The 20,443-nt window shown below is 40.4% G+C and overlaps 1 protein-coding gene across 1 annotated transcript; it reads left to right on the top strand.

Annotated features, from left to right (window-relative positions):
* Nucleotides 1–9: 9 nt before the first annotated feature.
* Nucleotides 10–16,612, top strand: gsk3ab (glycogen synthase kinase 3 alpha b). Its single transcript, XM_069695561.1, has 11 exons — nucleotides 10–79; nucleotides 190–375; nucleotides 6,249–6,436; nucleotides 6,545–6,628; nucleotides 7,538–7,648; nucleotides 10,191–10,321; nucleotides 10,578–10,782; nucleotides 11,053–11,148; nucleotides 11,997–12,183; nucleotides 12,356–12,433; nucleotides 12,793–16,612. The coding sequence occupies exons 2-11, from the start codon at nucleotides 201–203 to the stop codon at nucleotides 12,858–12,860; spliced, it is 1,323 nt and encodes a 440-aa protein (XP_069551662.1). The 5' UTR covers nucleotides 10–79; nucleotides 190–200; the 3' UTR covers nucleotides 12,861–16,612.
* The last annotated feature ends 3,831 nt before the right edge of the window (nucleotides 16,613–20,443 follow it).

Below are 20,443 nucleotides of genomic sequence, written 5' to 3'. Positions count from 1 at the left end.
GCGTCAACTCCCCAGTCCCCCCACCATCACCTTTCTACAGAGGAAGAAAGGGGGAGACGGGCAACCGATACTGAACGCTGTAAGTGTAGTTTTTTATTTTATTTATAACGAATATTAAAACACATACACACAGCTTAAGTCTCTGCCGGCGTGGCTGCTGATAACGCTGAACCTTGCCTCGGCTTTTAGTTCACACAAATATGAGCGGCAGCGGGCGGCCCAGGACCAGCTCATTCGCTGAGCCTCCCGGAGGTCCCGGATCTGCTGCGGCCGGAGCCGTGACGGCGGTAGCCGGCGGAAGCTCGGCAGGAAAAACCGGGGCTTCACAAGCCAGTGGAAGCAGCTCGACGAGCTTTGGGAATTTGAAATTGCCCCGTGAGTATTAAGTTTATATATTTACTACCGCACGGCCGATTTACAGATCTTTACAAAGACTCGGGTGGGTGTTTTTAATTTTTTTTTAATTTTTTTTTTTTTTTTAATAAATATGTTGGGAGTGAATTTAATGTCGATTATTGGTCGCGGAGCTAACCTTTAGCTGCTAGCTGGTTAGCTGACTTAAGTTAGCTGCCCAGCTAACGGTAGCTGTGTTTTTCATTAAGGTAGATCAAGGGCTCCTTTTTTTTTTTTTCTTTTTTTTTTTTTTACCGCTTAGCTATCATGGTCGTTAGCTGTGGTGGCAAGCCACTGATTTTTTATTTTTTTTTCGACGTTAACTAATGTTATGCCACATTACCTAACCATTACCAATGTCTTATAACTGAATAACACAGCTGGTGTTTGCCGACGCTCTTTATAAATCCGTCGTTAATATCGGATGTGGAAGCTAGTTAGCGTGCTAAAGACTTGGTTGAAAATCATCCGGTGCGAGTTTGATCCGTCGTCCTCGGTCCCGTCGGATCTCGCACAGATATTTTGGCCACGCTAGGGAAACGGGTAAAAAAAAAAAATGAATGCGGTAACCTGAATACATGGAAATTATTTGTCAGCGAAAATAACCCACATAACTGAGCTCCACTGGGGCTTCGATGTTTGCTTATTAGCCAGCAAACGTTGACCTTAACGTAACGTTATCTGAACTGCTTGCCCAGATGCCGACACTGTTAACACGCGAGAAAACATCTGTGCACGGATTTAGGTAGCTCGTCTCCAAACGCAAAAACGTCTCGTGTCATCTTTGCCGTCAGGAAAGTGAGGAGATCTCGCTGCTTGATGAAGTGGAAACAGTTTGGCGAGACTATCGGGCTGTCACCGATGGAGCTGTGTCAGCACTGATAGCTCTGTGTCAAGATATGCTCTGAATTGGATTACATTTCTGTAAACCGATTCAGTCAAATGGGCTGTTTACTTCTACAGTGGCTTTACTCGACATACTCGCTCTCGCTTCACCACTTTACCACCTGTAGTCCTTCCAGTTAGTTTATGTTGCAAGAACTTGCAGAATAGTCAGCGGTCACACGTAATTGGCTGAAGATCTGCAGGGTTGGACGGAAGAAACGGATGGAAAAGTGTCAAAGTTGAATCAATAATTCATCATCGCGATCGATAAAATGACCTACGAAGGAAATTTAATAGAAGTCAGAGATCACAGTTAATTCAAACTGCTGTTTAGCAAATCTTCACTGATATCAGTACACGCCACCGATCAGAAGGTCTTCAGATGATGTGGATAGTTCACAGCCATTGTTTTTACAGCGCAGTATGACTTTTTGCTTGCACAATTTTCAAAATGTGAAAAAGTGTTGGTCGTCAGGATCTGCACACTCTGTGAAGGCATTGTTCTTGTGTCAGAGGTGCCCGAACCCTGCAGAAACGCAAACAAAAGTACTGTTTTAGATTAGATCAATACAAAACTAGCTCAGTCTTAAAGTATCACCCTCATTTGACCCTTTTGGACTTTTTTCTAAACTAATCAGACTAATTTTTACACCCCAAACTAGAGCGCATTAATCTGAAAACTTCAGGTTCAATTTTTAATGTGCGTGGGGAAAACTGGACTTTTCCTGATGGATGATATCTGCCTGCATGGACGTCGGATGCTGTGTAGCAATAATGTTAAAAATGCTGCCACACCTCTACGGTTTCAGATTTTGTCAAGTACTGCCAATCACACAATACAGATGTTGTTGTTAACTTGCTGTCAGACAACTCGTCAGAATACGATTGCGGGGTTATGATTTCTTAGAGCTAATTCGTAAGATTAAGAGAACTTTATTGTTATATGCACAGTGTAAAAAAAAAGGCGATTGCAGCGTGCAACGAAATTCTTACTTTGCTTTTGTGCTGTTTGACCCCGTCGGAGATCAAATGTGTGCCGTCATGGGGGATTGGAGTATGTCTAAAAACGAGGGATGACGGTGACGTTGACGGTGTTGCATTGGGTTGCACACATAAGTGCCACAAATAGTCGAGTATCAAATGAAAAAAGAGAAGCGCAATGCCAACCTCCTCTCTCACCTGCAAACAGCAGGCCGTTCATGGCGTGAAGTGGGTCTGAAGGATGGTTTCACAAAGTTAGGCGACAAAGACAGCAACTATTAGACATCGGAAAGGTGTAGGTTGAGGGGGATTCTGACTCAGTCCGACCATCTGAATTGCAGTTCAGACAAACCATAAATCCATCCTACAGTGGTTTAGTCATCGTGATTTTAGTGCAGCAATGAAGGAATAGATGTCCTTGATCAACAGGTTGCATTAACAAGCCACAGTCACTAAATACAGCTTTTATGTGAGTAACGGAATTGGAAAATATGTCAGAGAACCAATAAATGGCATCCTTGGTTTTACTGAAAATCAGTCTGATAGAAGTAAGGTAATCGAGTGCAGCTGCGACCAAGGGAGAATAAAATGAATGTAAAATTTTGTCTGATTAGAGACTTCTTTAGGGATGACGTCAATCACCAATAGACGGTGATTAGAATTGGCCAAACATAAATCGTTCATTATTGGATCTCGATACTGTTTGAAGATATTGATACTAATGTCAATGATTTTTAAGTAGCTATTCCAAGAATACTGAGGAATAGTTTTTTTTTCTTTTTCTGAAAAACTCTTTTGTAATAAAACTAAAAGATAATGGAAAAATCTGTAAAAATCCAATCAGTTTATCAGATGACTACAAATCTGAGCAAAGATCACTTATTTGACTGTTTTAACTCCAAACACATTTTGTTTGATGAAGGACTAATATCTAGTCTTTTTCATTTCAGTTCTAAATTGCATAGTATTCACACATGGGAGGTCATGCAAAAGTCAGTATTTTTTTCCTTTGTGTCTGTTACTTGTGGCGTTTTCATTAATACCTCTCTATCATTAGTTTTCCACATTTTTAAGCTATTTCGCTCAGACCTGACATCATGTTACCTTGAATAAAACTGATCTCATAGATCCACCCAGTGTGGTATAGAGATTTCAAATTTAGCAGTGATGGAGCACTGTATAGTATCAGCACTCAGCACTGACAGATATCCTATGTCGAGGTATCAGAATCTGTAATGGGAGAGAAAAACTTGGATCAATGCATCGCAAAAGCGCCATCATCAGTCTGTGTGGTGCAAATCAGAAACCTAAACAGTGCAGTGTAGCTTTTGAATCAGCAAACAAATAAAGCCAACTTTATCGTCCATATTGTGACTCTGATTGGCGTCAGATCAACTGAGATATCTTCTGTCGTGGAGGAGGGGAAATGTAGATTAAAAGGCACTGATAGCTTTGTAGTGACTTATTCAAGCCCCCTGGCGTAAATTCATCATCATACACTATGATGGGACCGAGCTAAAAGGCCACTAATGATAGAATATTACTTTTAATTTATTAGCCAACATTTTATCAAGTTAAAAGTGTGCTTTAATTTAACACGTAAAAACAAGCTCCAAGGTAATTGCTTGTTACGTGGTGGTGTGATGAAAGTCCCAAAGTGCTTGTCCTTTTTCTCTTACTCATCAGGTTTGGGTTGACGTATTGGAAACCAAAGCTATTCACTGACAGCTGGGCAGAGAGTGCTCATCTTTGCATTCATTATTCAATACACTATCATGCCCCAGCTGCTCCATATTTAATGGGCTCCCCTCTGACTTAACTTGTTTAAAAAGAGTGTGCAAGAGAGGCCAAAATGAAATACAAAGGAACAGTGTATTATTGTCGAGCTGTAATACAGCCGTGTGCAGGAACCACACAGGGTCTGATCTCAGAGCTGAGTACTTCCTGCTGACCTGAGGGTAGAGATCAGATCTAGGCCAATCATGTGGATATGCCACTGGCTGCTGTTTGCTGTTAACCTTGGGAAAGTTTTCAAAAAATAGAAAAGCATACTTTTGTCATTTGTCAGCAAAAGTCAGCCGTAGACACAAATCTAATTTCAAATTTACCAGATGATTAAATGATTTTTGTTCAAGTATATGTATTCATATGAACAGGAAAAGCAATTGACAAAGCAAGTTTGATTAATTGATGACCAATACATGTATCATTGTCTGCCGCCATTTTGAAAGTCTTGAGACATAATCGAGATCAGGAGGGGTCTTGTCGAGACAGGCGAAGTGAGCAAGCCCAGCAAATGGTAGCACCTCTGGGTGTGCTACTGTCCATACAATTTCATCACAGGCTCTGACAAGCCTTTTGGCAAAGGGCCTCTTCTCATCTCTTCTTCCCTTCCCGGCGTTGTTGCTTCTAGTGGCCATTTGTCAAAACTTTCTTGAACTACCACATGCACAAGTGGAAAACTTTGAGCAGCTACTAGACCTTAACTGGAGCTGTCAGATACTGTTAGGTCTCGAAAGTCTCACTGCCTAATTTCCACAAGGTCAGACATTAGACCAACAGTTGCACTGTTCGACTAGTTAAAAACACACCTTGTAAAATCCTTTCTTAAGTGCTTGAACTCACACTTTTTTTATGTAACTCGACCAGGGCGGAGTGGTCTTTTTACAATATTTCAGTTCCCAGCAAAGCTCCTTAGTTTTGATCTGTGTTGCGTTCGAGTAAGTCCAACTTTCCCGAGTGAATATTCGCTGTGTAGTCACAAGTCCTCGATGCAGAGAAAAACATTGAATGAGAGCTTGCGCAAAGTTATAGATCACAACAGGTGATTCTTGAGAGACCAGTATACGACATCCACAGTGCTGATCAGATGGTTGGAGAACTTTGGAAATACCCCCCACACACATCGCAACTTTCTGACGTCGGATTGTGACCAAATCTGCCACTTTCTGAAACAGCCGCGCCGACATTCACACCCACTTGTCACCATGATTGGCCAGCTTTGCGGATGTGAAATGGGAGCCAGCGTTTGGAATAGTCTCTCTAACTCTAACCATTTGTGCACCACTGTGAATGTCTTCCTGGACTGTCTGAAAATGTGTGCTGTCAACCCCTTTTTATTTCAAATTGCGTCTCCTCTCTTTGACAACCGGCTTGGCATGCCACAGTCATGTGTGGCCATTTGGAACGACTGCAAACACTTGATGTGGTCAGACAGCACAACCTAGTTTTGATAGTCCATCGTCTTTTGTTTGGCACTTTTTGGTTTCTCCACACACTATTTTACTGACACTACCCACTATGACACAGTAAAAAGCTTGTTTCAATCCAAAGGTTTTCAGACTTCTTTACATTTTACCAGCACCATGTTGTTCCTAAGTCTCTTCACCCGTTGTGCATTAAAACGTATCTGTTGTTGTATGTGCCAAATACAACTGTGTGCTTAATTGCCCCTTTATAAAGGGAATACATCCACTCATCCGTGGGGTACATGTATAGTGTGGAAATGGGGATTGTGGCTGTAATACCATAATCAGATTGAGTTGAACCTGAATGAATCAGCGCTGTAGATAGTATATAAAAATGGACCTAGTCTCCTGATCTGAAAAAAGAGGTCCAGGCTAGTTTCACCCAGGGGGGCAGGAGGAAAGGGTGGGAAAAATCAGTAGCTCATTACCAGTCAGTGGAGCGTGTCCGGGGAGCCTCCACATAGGTCACAACCACTTTAGAGAGCGAGGGGTTGTTTGTTGATGTTTAGCTTCTCTCTATCAGGGATGCTGGTTTAAAGGCTGAATCTGTCACAGTGTTTCTCATATGTCTAGACATTTTATCATTGAAAAACAAGCGCTTTTTACTGCAGCTATGATTTCATTACAGCATGTTCGTATTATCCCAGTGTAATTTTGGTGTGACGCCCAAATTCTGGACGGGCTCAGTTTTGTACTTTCAGAATCATCTCTGATGAGTCCAATTTGTTCTGTCATCCGCAGGGGACAGCGGCAAAGTGACAACGGTGGTAGCCACACCGGGCCAGGGCCCCGACCGCCCACAGGAAGTTTCCTACACAGACATCAAGGTCATAGGAAATGGCTCCTTCGGCGTGGTCTACCAGGCTCGCCTCATCGACAGCCAGGAGATGGTGGCAATTAAGAAAGTTCTCCAAGACAAGAGGTTTAAGGTATGTTTAGATAGGCTGAGTCATTGAGATAATTACAGTAAAGTGAAACATTGCAGTTTTACACCCTCTGTTTCTCTCACTTTTCCCTTTTTCGTTTCTTCATTGCAGAATAGGGAGCTGCAAATTATGAGGAAATTGGACCACTGCAACATTGTGAGGCTACGTTACTTCTTCTACTCCAGCGGAGAGAAGGTGTGTGAGATCTGACTAGCCATTTTATGTTGTAGTACGTTTCTAGATGGAGCCTTGTGCTTCCACGCCCAGGCACCATTAAGTGCATTCATCAATGATGATTCATCAACATGTTTTAGGCGAGCTGATTTCTGTCTTAACTTTACAATACATACTTGCAGTTGTCGGGGTTCAAGCCCTTTTTAAAAAAAAAAAACAATCTTGAGACAAGCGTAGTAACCTTTTGGTCCATAACTTTTGATCTGTGTTATCCACAAACAACATATTTGTGTCCCTGAATTCTTCAGATCAAGCTGCATCTCTATGCAGTACATAAGCTGTGTTCAGTGGCCTGAATTTTGTGCCAAATCTGGCACAGCGGGCATGGCGCACTAAGCTCATAGGCATAGATTCACTGTATAACTTATTGCATTTTAACTTTGCCTGAGAGTAAAAAAAATCATGTCCTATTTCAAAATGAACCATGTTAAAGTTTATGTATTAAGTTCCGCGTAGGTGTCAGGACTCGGTATCCTTCATGGATTCAGTGTTTCAACTTTCTGATGCACTTCAGCAACGTCTACAATAGCAAGCTAATCTCTTTGTGTTATAATAACAACTGTGTTTTATGATTTATAAAGTGTAACTGCAGTACCAATGAGAGCTATATCAACTGTTTCATCATCATTGTAGTAAACAAAGTAATAAATATGTCCTGACTGTATGATTGTCCTTCCAAAAGCCAACTGAAACCGCATACATAAGGCTGCAATTTGTTCTATGTTCAAGCCAACATCTTGCATTAGACTGGCTTGATGTGTATTTTTTTTTCTCATAGCATTGATTTCATCTTTTGTGCAGTAATAACTTGATTTGGAGTGGTTTCCCTTTGCACAGGTAATTATATACTCCTCTTTTCTTTTGTACCAGAAAGATGAGGTGTATTTGAATCTGGTGCTGGATTACGTCCCTGAGACGGTGTACAGGGTGGCTCGGCACTTCAACAAGGCCAAGACCACCATCCCTATCATCTATGTTAAGGTGGGTGGAGCTAAACAACACACAAACACACGTACACTATTGGGTGTGTTCTACCCTCTCTGCTTTCTCTCTGCCACTGTTAGAAAAGGTTATATCAAGTCAGTTATTCAGGAATGAAATATATTAATTTCAGGATATATCATATATGAAAAGGGCAGCTATAAGCCAAGAAGCAAATCTACAGTGTGACTACACCAGAACTTCTGGTGTTTAATCCTCCAAGCTCACAGGGGAAAGGTTTTCAGTTTCACCTTGTGTAACCAACTTTAAAAAGAAAAAAAAAAAGAGATTGTTCGTTTGCTGATGATGCAGGATTAATGCACCCGAAATGCATTACAACTGTAACTTTTAATGCTGGGTTTTTGTGAAGCGATGACATCTTGACTGCAAAACTGCTTCACATTCATGTGCCGTTTTGAAGGACGCACACAGACAAACAAAATACTATTTAAGCTGTCAGGAAGGCAGATGCTCTACAAGTTAAACCACAGTCTGTAATTCTGACATGGAATATAGCTCGTATTTGAATTGAACTAATTTGTACTTTTTTCTCTCGTACTTTGTCACTGCTTTCTATGCCAGGTCATTATCACTTGCTTGTTCTCTCTGTATATGATGATCAAAGGCGATACATTTAATTAGTTTCATTAGTTATTGTGCGCATTTTAACAAATGTGGTGAAAACTGAAAGTACGATCGTGTTCAGTAATTGCCTCTGGAGGTAATGAACAGCCCAAGTATGCTGCCGTTTGTTTTTCCCAGACAGCTCACTGTTTATGTCAGGATTATGAAAGCGGAAAGGGAAAGATGGTCCCATGTGAGTTAATGTGTTTGCAGTACCCTCGGTTCTCACTGTAGACGGGTCCTCGTTTCGGAGTACAGGACTGTGTTTACTGTGTGTGAAGCAGCAGAGAGGACATTATAGCTGTCTCATGGCCCATTTCCCTACCTCAGCCTGGTGCTCCCCAGTGGCTGTGAGATGCACGCTGATCTCTTTCTTTCTCTCTCCCTCCGACGTCCCTCCTTCCTCCAGCGACACACTTCCATCGCAGCATGTCTGGGGACTCGTCTCCCCCTCCGTGTTTCCAGAGTCTCATGTTTTCACCATGTTTCTCATCATCTCGCTCTTCTTCGAGCCTCTGCTCCTCTTACCTCAGTCTGCCCTCCTTTTAAGCACCGTCTCTCATCCCTCATCATCTTGTCTGTAATCATTCTGTAATCTGGCCAGCCTGCTGTCTCTGCATCATGTGGGTAATAATGACGATAATGGTGATGATGACGGCAGTCGTCATTTGTCATATTAAGATGCTTACCGTCTGCGTTTCACAGACACATTAAATGGGTGAAGACTTCACTGTGTAAGCAGTTTCTATTTGAGAATGACATCATTGACTTGGAACGTGTAGACAAATGTCAAATAAGAGTTGGATGAGATTGGTTACCTCTCTTCAGGGAGACTTTTTCACCCTTGTGTTATTAGTTATTAGTGTGGAAACACTGCGGCCTGCTTCAGACGTCATACAGCTGCTTCTTTCAACAAACACTTCCGCAGCGCACTCAAAAACAGAAAGGGGGCACACGTAGATGTGACTGGCACGTGACAAATATCTTTACCGACACATGTGTGATCCTGCCTGATAATCCTGATTAAAAGGGACAAATTGCTTTTGAGATTTTTCGTCTCAGGTAAAGTGAAGTGTAGCTCGGTGCTTCCCAGCAAATCTAAAGAGAAACGATTTCTTGAGAAGCATTTTAAGGACATTCAAATTTAAAGAAATGTCTGAATTTTTTTTTATAAATATACGCAGAACAATTTTTTTTGTTTTCCCTAAATCATTAAATATCTTGAGATCTAAAAATGTTTCTTGTGACCTTTGACAACTGAGCTGCTGCCATAGTGTCTCAAGCTTGACTGCAGTTCATTTAAAGGTTATTTGCAGACCTTGAAAAGTCTTACAAATTCCTCATTCTATCTCCTGCTGTAATGTCCGAAAATGTTTCAAGATAACACATCTGTAAATTAAAAGGTGCATGCTGGAAGCTGCTAATCCCTTTTTCCTTTTCAGCAGCGGCAAACCTGCAGCAAACACTTTCTTAACTTAATAAAAACTTCAAATAATTATTTATTTTAATTAATTTGTCCATCCATTTTCTGGCACTTATCCGGTCAAGGTCGCATTTAATTTGATTTAACTACATTTCCCTGACACACTGAGGAAATGTGATGATTTAAGACCACTTTGTCCCGACTGGTTTCCCGTCCTATTTTGGTCGGTCCGGTGGTGAAGCCGATGTTACATTTTATTCAACGTGGCATTAAAAAAGGTTTTAAAACATCGTAAATTTAAACTTGGCAAACCCTGCAAAAACTGCGATGGAGCATTAGAGCTGAGACACTTCCCATGAGTCATGAATAACAAGACCTGACCCGTGTCCTCAAATGCTCTTTTGCTCTTCTTCTTGGGATATGTTTGGGATTCTATCGAAGTTGTTAAACACTGATGGGCATTATGCCAATCCTCTCTGTCCCCTCCCCCCTCAGGTGTACATGTACCAGCTGTTCCGCAGTCTGGCTTATATCCATTCCCAGGGCGTGTGTCACAGAGACATCAAGCCTCAGAACCTCCTGGTGGACCCAGAGACGGCCATCCTCAAACTCTGTGACTTTGGCAGGTCGGTAACAGATACGGCCTCAGGACACGTGTGTCTTTATGTTTTCCATTGTGGCGACTGTTTGTGTCTTACTGCATATTTAGATGTCTGTCTGTTTGCGTCGCCACCTCTCTCTTAGTTTTGACTTTCCCTGTGAAGATCACTAACGTCTGGATCGCTTTCATGCTGTGGTTTCGTGAAACAAACCTGCTGATGAATGATGGGTTCATTGCTGACTTGCACTCTCCTCCTGAACCGTCTGTTTTTTCTTTTCTAGTGCAAAGCAGCTAGTTCGGGGGGAGCCCAACGTGTCCTATATTTGCTCACGGTACTATCGTGCCCCAGAGCTCATATTTGGCGCCACCGACTACACGTCCAACATCGACATCTGGTCAGCCGGCTGCGTGTTGGCTGAGCTGCTGCTGGGCCAGCCCATCTTCCCCGGGGACAGTGGTGTGGACCAGCTAGTAGAGATCATCAAGGTACAGTTAAGGAGGCTGTAAACAGTGGAGGAAAGTCAACAAGCTAATATAATTTTTTTTTTTTTTTAAATAAAGACATTCAGCAGATGAGATGTTATGATATTTTTTTTGAACTGCAGATACATTTAATATACATTTAAAGACGGGTGTGATAAAATCAAAAACAGTATATCCAGAAGAAAAATGCAAACAATATATATTTATTTACAGGGCATACCAAAAATTTTGATTTTTATTAATGAATATTAACTTTTCTCTCCTGTTTGTCAGGTTCTGGGAACACCAACAAGGGAGCAGATCCGGGAGATGAACCCGAACTATACAGAGTTCAAATTCCCACAGATCAAAGCACACCCTTGGACAAAGGTACTTTGACATTGCAAGTGCTGGGTACCCAACGGAAATACTTTTATGGCAACTGCTTCAACTCAAAAATGCGTCGTCATTCGTTACCAAATTTAATACTCGGGCTTTATCCCAAACCAACATGTTTTTGTTATAAAGCATAACTTGTGCTGCATTTACGCAGGAGTAAATATCATGAGCATCAGTGGGTTATTATGTTATTATAGCATTTACAATTTGTAGCCTCTACTTGATAAAATCACTCACTTTCAACTTTGGTAAATCTTACATCAAAATACATTATTTCACTCTTTCCTAAAGTTAATGTCTACGATGTGAGGCGTTAAGGGGACATCTGTAATTTGTAGGAACAGAAACCCTGTTTTACACTGTCCCCATCTAAACTGCATGAAAACTGAAGACTTGTACTGTAATATGTAATGTAATTTTTTATTAAAATGGAATTTATAAAACTGATATTGAAAAAAAGTGTTGTTCAGGGACAAGGTAAAGGTCGAGGTAAAGGTTTTGAACAATACGCAGCCCTACCCATTACAATGGACAATATAACTGCTGGGTAGCAGTTCACCACAGTAACTGTGAGGATTTTGTGTGTTTCATTCTGAACCATCTTTTTTGCTCTTTTCATTAAAAAAAAAAAAAAAAAAACGTGGAAAACAATACAGTGAGACGTTAGAAATAGTATTTTTTCGGACTAAATAGTAAGTAGGCTTGCGTGTTGTGTTTTTAAAATACTATCCTTCCTCCTTTAGTCTTAAGTTACGTAAACCCTACGTCTTGCTGGGACAGACTCGGCGCAGAATCTACATTTCTTTGCAAACATTTTTCTCTTGTGTGTCTCCCATCAGGTGTTTAAGCCTCGTACCCCACCAGAGGCCATCGCCCTCTGCTCTCGGCTTCTGGAATACACACCGGTGACCAGGCTGTCTCCCCTGGAGGCATGCGCGCACGCCTTCTTCGATGAGCTGCGCCAGCCCAACACCCGCCTGCCCAGCGGACGAGAACTGCCGCTCCTCTTCAACTTCAGTCCCGTTGGTCAGTTTTACCTCTCTTGTCGCTCTTCTTTGTCTTCAGTTAACTGTTTCTGGGATTTTTAACTATATCTGCACAAAAGTGCTCCGAGCCTCCGACTGTAAACGGTAGGTAGAACTGTTGTGCCAGTAGTACTTCCTGTGTATTTAAACATTTGTGTGTTCTGCTCCCTCAGAGCTGTCTATCCAGCCCCAGCTGAACTCCACACTCATTCCTCCTCACGCTCGTGCACAGACATCACCTGCCTCACACGGTGCGTATTGGATACTCTCTTGTTGTGTAGCTTTCACTGTCAGACTGTGTCTGTAATATATCACAGTCTTTAATAAATGTACAAAATTACTCGTAACATTTTGTGTAGATCGTCCCGTGGTATTCAACGAAGATTAATCCCAGTCTGAACTTTACTCGTGACACATTTCTACAGTCGAACCCTGAAATTAGCCTCAGCTCAAACACTGAACGTCAGTAGACTTTTAACACTTGAATATCACCTGATCAGCATGTTTACAGACATTTTACTGGACTATGTACTGAGAGAGTGACATAATTCTTTTTTTTTACTTGATGTTTGTGTTGGTTAACACATGTGCTCCCTCTCTCCCCCTACAGAGGGCAGCGTGTCAGACAGTACCGCCCAGCCCAGCTCAGCACCTGGATCCATCAACAACAGCACCTGAGCATCCATCCCTGTCAATTTTTTTTTTCTGTTTTGTCCTCCCCATTTTCCTTTTCTTTCCTCTGCTCTTCTCCCTCTCAACCTTCCTTACGGCTCCAAACCCTTAAAAGAGGGAAAAAAATAACTAGATTCACCCACACGAACACTCAGAATTGCTGTTTTCCCTGAATGTTAAGCATTTCCAACAGAAAGCAATGCCTGCGGCTGCTCGCTGCAGGAAGCTGTGGGTTGATTTAAGGACATTTAGGTGGCTGTGCTTGGGCTTGATGTAAGCGGCAGTTCTAAGTCCAGGGTGACCCTCACCTGGCCTGTTAAAGATGAAGACGGGCTGGATTGGATGTTTAGGAGATGACGAGGGGGTTGTACATGCTATGTGGATTTTCTGTATTATAATCAACAGTTGACTTTTATCCCTTTTTTAAGTTAATTTTATTTGCATTAGCTAATTTTATGTGTGGCCGTGGTGCCATCGATCGAGATCCAGATTGGCTATGGCGTTGAGATGAGGGCAGCGTGTACGGCCTGGCTAATATTGACAATCATGCTTAGTACGGTCACAAATGACACACTTGTACTGTACATAGTGTATGATTGTACAGCCCACTGTGCAGACTAGTGGCTTTTCTGTCACTTTCTACCCTGAACTCGACTCAACTCGTCCGTTCACCGAGCCCAGCGGTGAACAGACGTGAAGAATTTTTTTTAAATCTCCCAGTTTGATACCAGACAGGGCGCATTGGCTCGATTTATGTCCCTGTCGTTTTAGATAAGAAGCGGTTTTAAATTTTATTCCAAAGGAGAGCACCACAGCCCGTGTTTACTGTTTGTTTTTGAGCTCCTTAACTGCCTTTTATGTGAATGAGGGGGAGCAGAGTGCACATCTTCCGTTGCTTTTATTTTGAGCTCATGTCTTCACTGGGTAAGCAGGAAACCAAGCGTTTCATGTTAATTCCCAAGTGAGTATTGCACATGTCCAAAGGGAGTAGAGGGAAGCAAAGGGTTGAGTTATGTGTACTGTCCAGCTGTTAACTTCACACAGAGGGAGCCGTCACTTCGGGGCTCCAGTCGCATCTGATATACGGAAGCATAGACGCCTCAAATGTCATAAACACGGTTGCCTAGCATTGTAGGGTGAGTCGTCACCTCATTAATAATGTCACTTTACAGTGTTACGTTTCATATCAGCTCGATTATGTTGAAGAATGACATCAGGTGCGGGTGGCACAGAGGGAGTACTGGACGATTTCACCGCTCACTTGGGTCATCATCATCGTCATTTCAGCCTGTATACACAGTTATTGTTTGTGTAAGAGGATGACTGAAATAATTTTATTTGCTTCGTGAGAGTGGTTTTCCCCTTTCTGAAACAAACAACCTGCCTGTGACGCTCATATCATGTCCTTCTTGGCCTGCGATGGCGGTCAGAGCTGATCTGGAATGATTTACGCAGTCCACTGTCGTCACAGACTCTTTCTTCCAACACACAACTGTGCATGTTCAGTCCAAGTTGACCACAATGTATTATTTCCACAAATATCAATAATAATCTGACCAGAAATTTTGCTCAAACTCCTGAAACCCAACAGCTTTTGGAGCCTCCCCTCCTATTCCTCCTCGTCTTCATCCCTCTGCCTTCTGCTTCCCTCTTTCCTCCTTTTTTCACTGCTAAACTGTAAATATCAAGTACCTTTTATTTTATTTTATTTTGTTATTTTTGTTATTATTGTTATTATATTGTTGTTCTTGTAATTTTTTTTTCTCTCTAGTAGACCGGCGCAGCAGCGACCGGACTGTTTATCCTCAGTCGCAGTCTGTAAATACGATTTCATTTCAGTCCCTGGTTCAGGAGGGGAAAAACAGAACAAAATGTTTCATTTTTATTCTCTCTCCCTCCATTTCTCTCTTCACGACTTTCCCTTGTCCCCCTTAAATGTCGTCATAACTGTTTTATTTATTGTATTGTGTTTTTGGAGGGTGGGGGATCTTTTCTTTTCCATCAGGGTGGTAAAATTGGGGGGTTTCTTTTTTTTTTTTCTTTTTTTTTTTATTATTATTATTATTATTCCAGATCCAACAATGTCACGTGTAAAACAATTATACATCCAAGATACTGTACTCGGATCCAGACGTTGGAGTGTGCTTTCCAATCAGTGGTCTTGTATGAATGCAGGTGCACATGCGAGCCAACAGGTAGAACTCCAGTTTCCCATTTAACTTCAATGTGAAGGGAATGTTACAAGCCTCTGGATCTGTGGGGTGGTGTGGTGTTGGGTGGGAGCACAGATCACTGTGTGTGTGCGTGTGTGTGCGTGTGTGTGTGTGTGTGTGTGTGTGTGTGTGTGTGTGTGTGTGTGTGTGTGTGTGTGTGGAGGAAAGGGGAAAATTAATCTGTCCACTGACATGAATCTGTGTATTGTTCTTTGTTTTCATGTTCAATTGATTCAAAATTTGAAAATGAAAAAAACTGTATTATTCATTAATGGATCCAGCAAATAGAAAAATTATAATAATGGCTTCTTTTTTTTTTGTACTTTATACACAAATCAAAAATGGGAAATTTAAAACTGGGCCATACACCAAATTAGATTTTGATATTGAATATTTAATCTGTCCAATTTGTGTGACCAGGAAGTCACTGACTATTTCATGAGTTGCACTTGATAAGCTCGCAGCAGGATTCACTGTAATAAACTAATGTAATGATAATGACCTCAAACATCAAATGTTTGTTGTTTTTTTTTGTTTTTTTTTTTCAATCAAAGTATTTCAGAAAATGTCACGTTTTAACTTGAACAAGAAACAGGAAGTATTATGTTACCATGGACACAGTAAATTGGACTGTGAGCACCATTTTATATTTGTTTACACAAATGAAGTTCGCTGAATTAACCATTAACAGGTCCTTTCTGCTGTGTAACATTACGCATCAGATCTTCTGACAACGATCACTGGATTACTTTGATACTGATGAAATCTTAAAAATCTGAGGCAACTTCTGAAGTATTGCCATTCCTGCCACATTAGACATTAGTCTAGAGTTTATATTTCTTGAAGACTTTAAACATGACTTTTTCCCAAAATACTGTCCAAAAAACACACCACACTTCCTTGTCTTGCAAATTAATGAAATTCAGTCCACGGCCTGTTTTCATTACCTATTTTTAATTTTGGAATACGGTCGTAAGTACAAAAAACAGGATGTTTTTTTGCGTTGGAATTATACATGAATAACTAAATAACAACTTTGAATTTTCTGATTTTGATTTAAAATTGAATATTATTATAACGGGCGGTTCACGGATTGTCATGTATCATCTCCTTTGTCTGACTGCATCCTGTTTTGCTTCAGTGTGTCGTGTGAATGCAACAGGTTTCACCTGTTAGTGCGGTATGGATACTCCACAGATGGAGAGTTTCCTTAGCACAGCTGCAGGGAATGTACGTGTGTTTGTATGCGTGCTGGCAGACCATGGACATTATTCTCTGTTCTTTTTCCCAAATGAGAAGCTGGCTAAATGTGCCGTTTTAATGTTTGTTTGTTTGTTTGTTTCCTCATCTTACTGCTCTGTCACACTTTGTTTTTAATTTGCTGTGACCCTGCTCTTTTAGCACCCTTGTCCGAGGGTAAGATGTCATTGTTGGGAACAGAACAGTTGGATAAATGAGATGATGAAGAGAGAGGGATGGAGGGAGAGAGACCGTTTTTGTTTGTTGGTATAAATAATTAAACTCATTAATAAAGTGATGAAACTGTTCCTGTGTCGCGTACATTTATGACTGTTACACCTGAATAATTGAGCCATATTTAGATGAGGATACAAGTCACAATATCTCGACAAAATGTTAATCGATCACTTATTTGTCATGTGTCTGAAAAGAAAACTATGCCACTTTAAGTCACTATGTAACACATGGTTAGACTACCAACCAGTAAAAGCTGCACCCTTGATGTAATTGAACATTTGTTCACCACTAAGCACACAATATTAACCTACATTAAGAGCTCTAAGGTGTGTATTTTAATCTGGCTGTGGTTAAATGTGCAAATGAAGTGAAGATGCACAGTAAACCAGATGAAAGCCTTTTTGATGTTGTTTACTTCTGGCTTATAAAAGTGAGTAGTTCTTCAAAAGATGTGTCATTTTCCTCTTCCTACTGCCAGCCCATGAAGCTACAGTATCTGTTATGTCATGTATTATAAAAGAAAGTGGTGAGATGTGGCCAAGAACAAATGTTGGGTTTGTACAAGCCATTAGCAAACCTTCTATTTCTTGAAGAATTTCTGAATATTACGCAGCACATATTTAATATATTTTTGGTATTGAAGTTTGAATAATTATGAGGCCCGTGAGTCAGACGGTGTGCTTTTGCATTGTATGAAACCTTTTAATGACAGGATTTATGACAATAAGCTCTTGTTACGCTCTGCTGCAGAGTCAGACGGAGCAGTGAACTCTGGAGAGGATCAGTGAGGCAATGATGAAATCACAGCGGTTGTTATGGAAACCATGCTATTGCAAATGTCAGGGACAATGTTTTTGACCTTGACTGATGAAATCTTGCACTTCCACAGATGCTTAAACGACGGGTGGGAGTTCCTGGGATGGTTCATGGACGATTAACATGAATTCAGTGACTCACTCTCAGCTGGTTGTCCTTTTTTTTTTTTTGACAGTCTCACTTCCTGTTTTGTGATGACCTTGCGTCACACTGAATTCAAGTCTCATTTGTCTCGGTGACATTCAGGACCTTGAGCACACATCTCGCACACAGCCGAATATTTGCATGGCCGAGTAGCAAGGACTGAGGAAGTCTCGTCCGCACCGCTTTCTCAGAGCTGCTCAGATTTTTCATTCAGACAAGAATCCGTTGTAAAAGAAGAGCAGGATTTAATTAAGTCTCAGGGTGTCCGTGAACTTTCTTCTTTCGCCGATGTCCGTGTTCTGCAGAAAATATTTATAGGCTCTGCCAGAACCTTTGCTGCCCGCTGCTTTATAAAAATTTCTTGGGTACCTCAAAGCCTGACCCTCAAGTTCGATTCCAATAAATTAATACTTTGTCCTTGCGAGTCGTGGCCAAATCCTTAGTCTCTGTTCATAAACATGTACTTAGTTCTTACATCTATGAGGAAAGTATTCTATTTACAAAATATTAATTCTATTAATATTAATATTAATTAACAATGTAGGAAGTTCTGATGTAACAGAGCTGGTTTCTGTTGCTAATAGCAACCAGTACTCAAGAGTTTAATTTGTTTACATCTACTGTGGTTGATATCACAACTAAATGTCAATATTTTTTTTATAAACAACAGCTCAACATAAAGACATTTCAGGTTGAATGACACCACCCAGCATGTGAACACAAGCAAAGACGCATTTACTATATTAGCTATATATTTTGTTTTACTCTTTTTAAATCATATTTAAGAGTGTATTTAGATATCCTCTTTCTTTTACATCTTGTTCTTTTTTTAAATGTCTTATGTGAATCCCTTTGAATTTCCTTGTTATTGAAGGGTACTATACAAATATGGATGTCATTTAAAAAATTGTTTACTTACTGAAAATGTAAAAAAAACAAAAACAAGAAAGGTACACTTTTCCACAGAGTAAATATATCATGGTGCATACTTAAATCTGAATTAACAAACTCTAATGGGACAAAATTCCTCAACTGTAGGGTCACCCGGCAAAGATGAATATCAGTGTATTTTAGATACAAGGATTTAAACTCATAAGCAACATGTATTCATTTTAATCTTTGATTTAGTCTGTTGTCATTTTTATGGAACGCATTCACAACCCTAAATGAATGCAGATGGTGGATAGCAGGACTAAAGTAGCCTGACATACTGTTGATTTAGCTAACACCAACATGCTAAACTTAGAGGGTCTATTATTTACTATGTTCACTATAAGGGAGGCCGATGGGAATGTTGTTGGTTTTGAGGGTATTTGAACATGAACCATAGAAGTGGGCAAGTTAAAAATGTGACTTTATAGTGACGCTATATGGAGACTGAAGTCATTAGGAAACATGATCCAGGAACCATAGATTTCTGTGTAACATTTAATGGCAATCTGTCCAATAGTGGTTGAGATATTTCAGCCTGGATGAAAGTGGTGGACAGATCAGCATATGTAATTCTTTTGTTTACTTACTTTCCTGAGAGCTTTGTGGTTGTAAACTTGTTGGTACAAAAAGTCATCAACAAAATGTTTACCTTATAGCTTTTCTCTAAATGATACAGCTGTATATTTTTTTAAAGCATTTGTTATTTGATTAATAAACAAGCGAATTTAAGAAGGAAGATCCTCGTTAGACGTTTTTATTTACTGAAAATAGACCAGTGAGGTCGGAAGTATTTAAGTGAACTTGGATCGTTTTGGGAATATCAATGTTGTCATTCCTTTCAGTGTTTGCCATAACAGACATGTTTATAATTTTTCTTAACTGCTGGTTCCAAGGTTAAAAGTGCATCTAATTTTAGGTCAGCATTGATGAGAAGTCCTCAAAATGCCCAGGGAATTTTTTTTTTTTAAAGTCAAATTTTAAACAAGGATTCAGTAAAATGCAATCATAAAAATGCATTCGTGTTTTGTAATTACTTGCAGTGATGCATAGAAAACCTTGCATTTTTTGACATAAAATACATTTTCTTTATGCGTTTCTTACAACAACAAAAAAAAACCTCTTAAAACCACAGTCATGTTGTAGTCACTAATGCTGAACTTTTTCTTATAGACTTTTTATTTAATTAATCGAAAATTAATTGCAGAAAATCTAAAAAACACGGACTAAATTTAATGACACGTGACACTGTTTTTTTTTTTTTTTTAAACAAATGAAATCCATGTACATTTTGAAATTGCTCTGTATGTAAGGTTACATCTTTTTTTTTATTTTACAGTGATTGTATGACATGTTAAAAAACTGCAGCACAGCTACCGACCTGACTTTTACCTACATGATTATTAACCTCACTTAAGCTGTAGGGGAGAGGGAGATGTCGAGAAAATAACAGAAGAAGATGCAGGTGAGCAATCAATGCTGCGTGACAAGACATCTCTTTTCTCCTGGGATCTGCAGTCTGTTAACTGTAACCTTCAATGAAAAGCGTGCCTTCTAAGCCGTCACCACCGTGATATGATATGTCAAGGTTGAATAATGTTATTTCGCGGCGTGTTGTGTAGATAGTTTCTGTGGAGCCTGAGTGGCCCCGGCCCTTCTGGCAGAGCGCCTGGCCGCCTCTTTAATTCCATTTGGAGTCCGGTTAAGCAGTCTGGAGGAGCTGCTCATCTTCCCAATCAGCCGATGGGGCATACAGGGGCACTATGTAATTCTGGGAAATGAGTAGAGTGGGCTAGTCTATACTTCCACTGACCCCTTTATATAACACTTGATGCAGCAGAATTGAGATACTCCACGCAGCTGGCTGTACTCACTCTGAAGATAGTAAATCTAATAAGTGTTTGGCCATATAGTGTGATTTGATAAACCTCTGGTCGGTATTCAGTAAGTCATGAGAGACAGTTATTGCTGTTGCTTCATGAAAAAGGTGGAAGAAAAAAAAAAAGTCAG

This window comes from Brachyistius frenatus, unplaced genomic scaffold (assembly GCF_029030835.1).
Source record: "Brachyistius frenatus isolate BFR_SWC_R1_liver_20210118 unplaced genomic scaffold, ASM2903083v1 Contig_20, whole genome shotgun sequence".
NCBI classification, from domain to species: Eukaryota; Metazoa; Chordata; class Actinopteri; family Embiotocidae; genus Brachyistius; species Brachyistius frenatus.
This window is presented reverse-complemented; position numbering and strand designations above follow the sequence as displayed.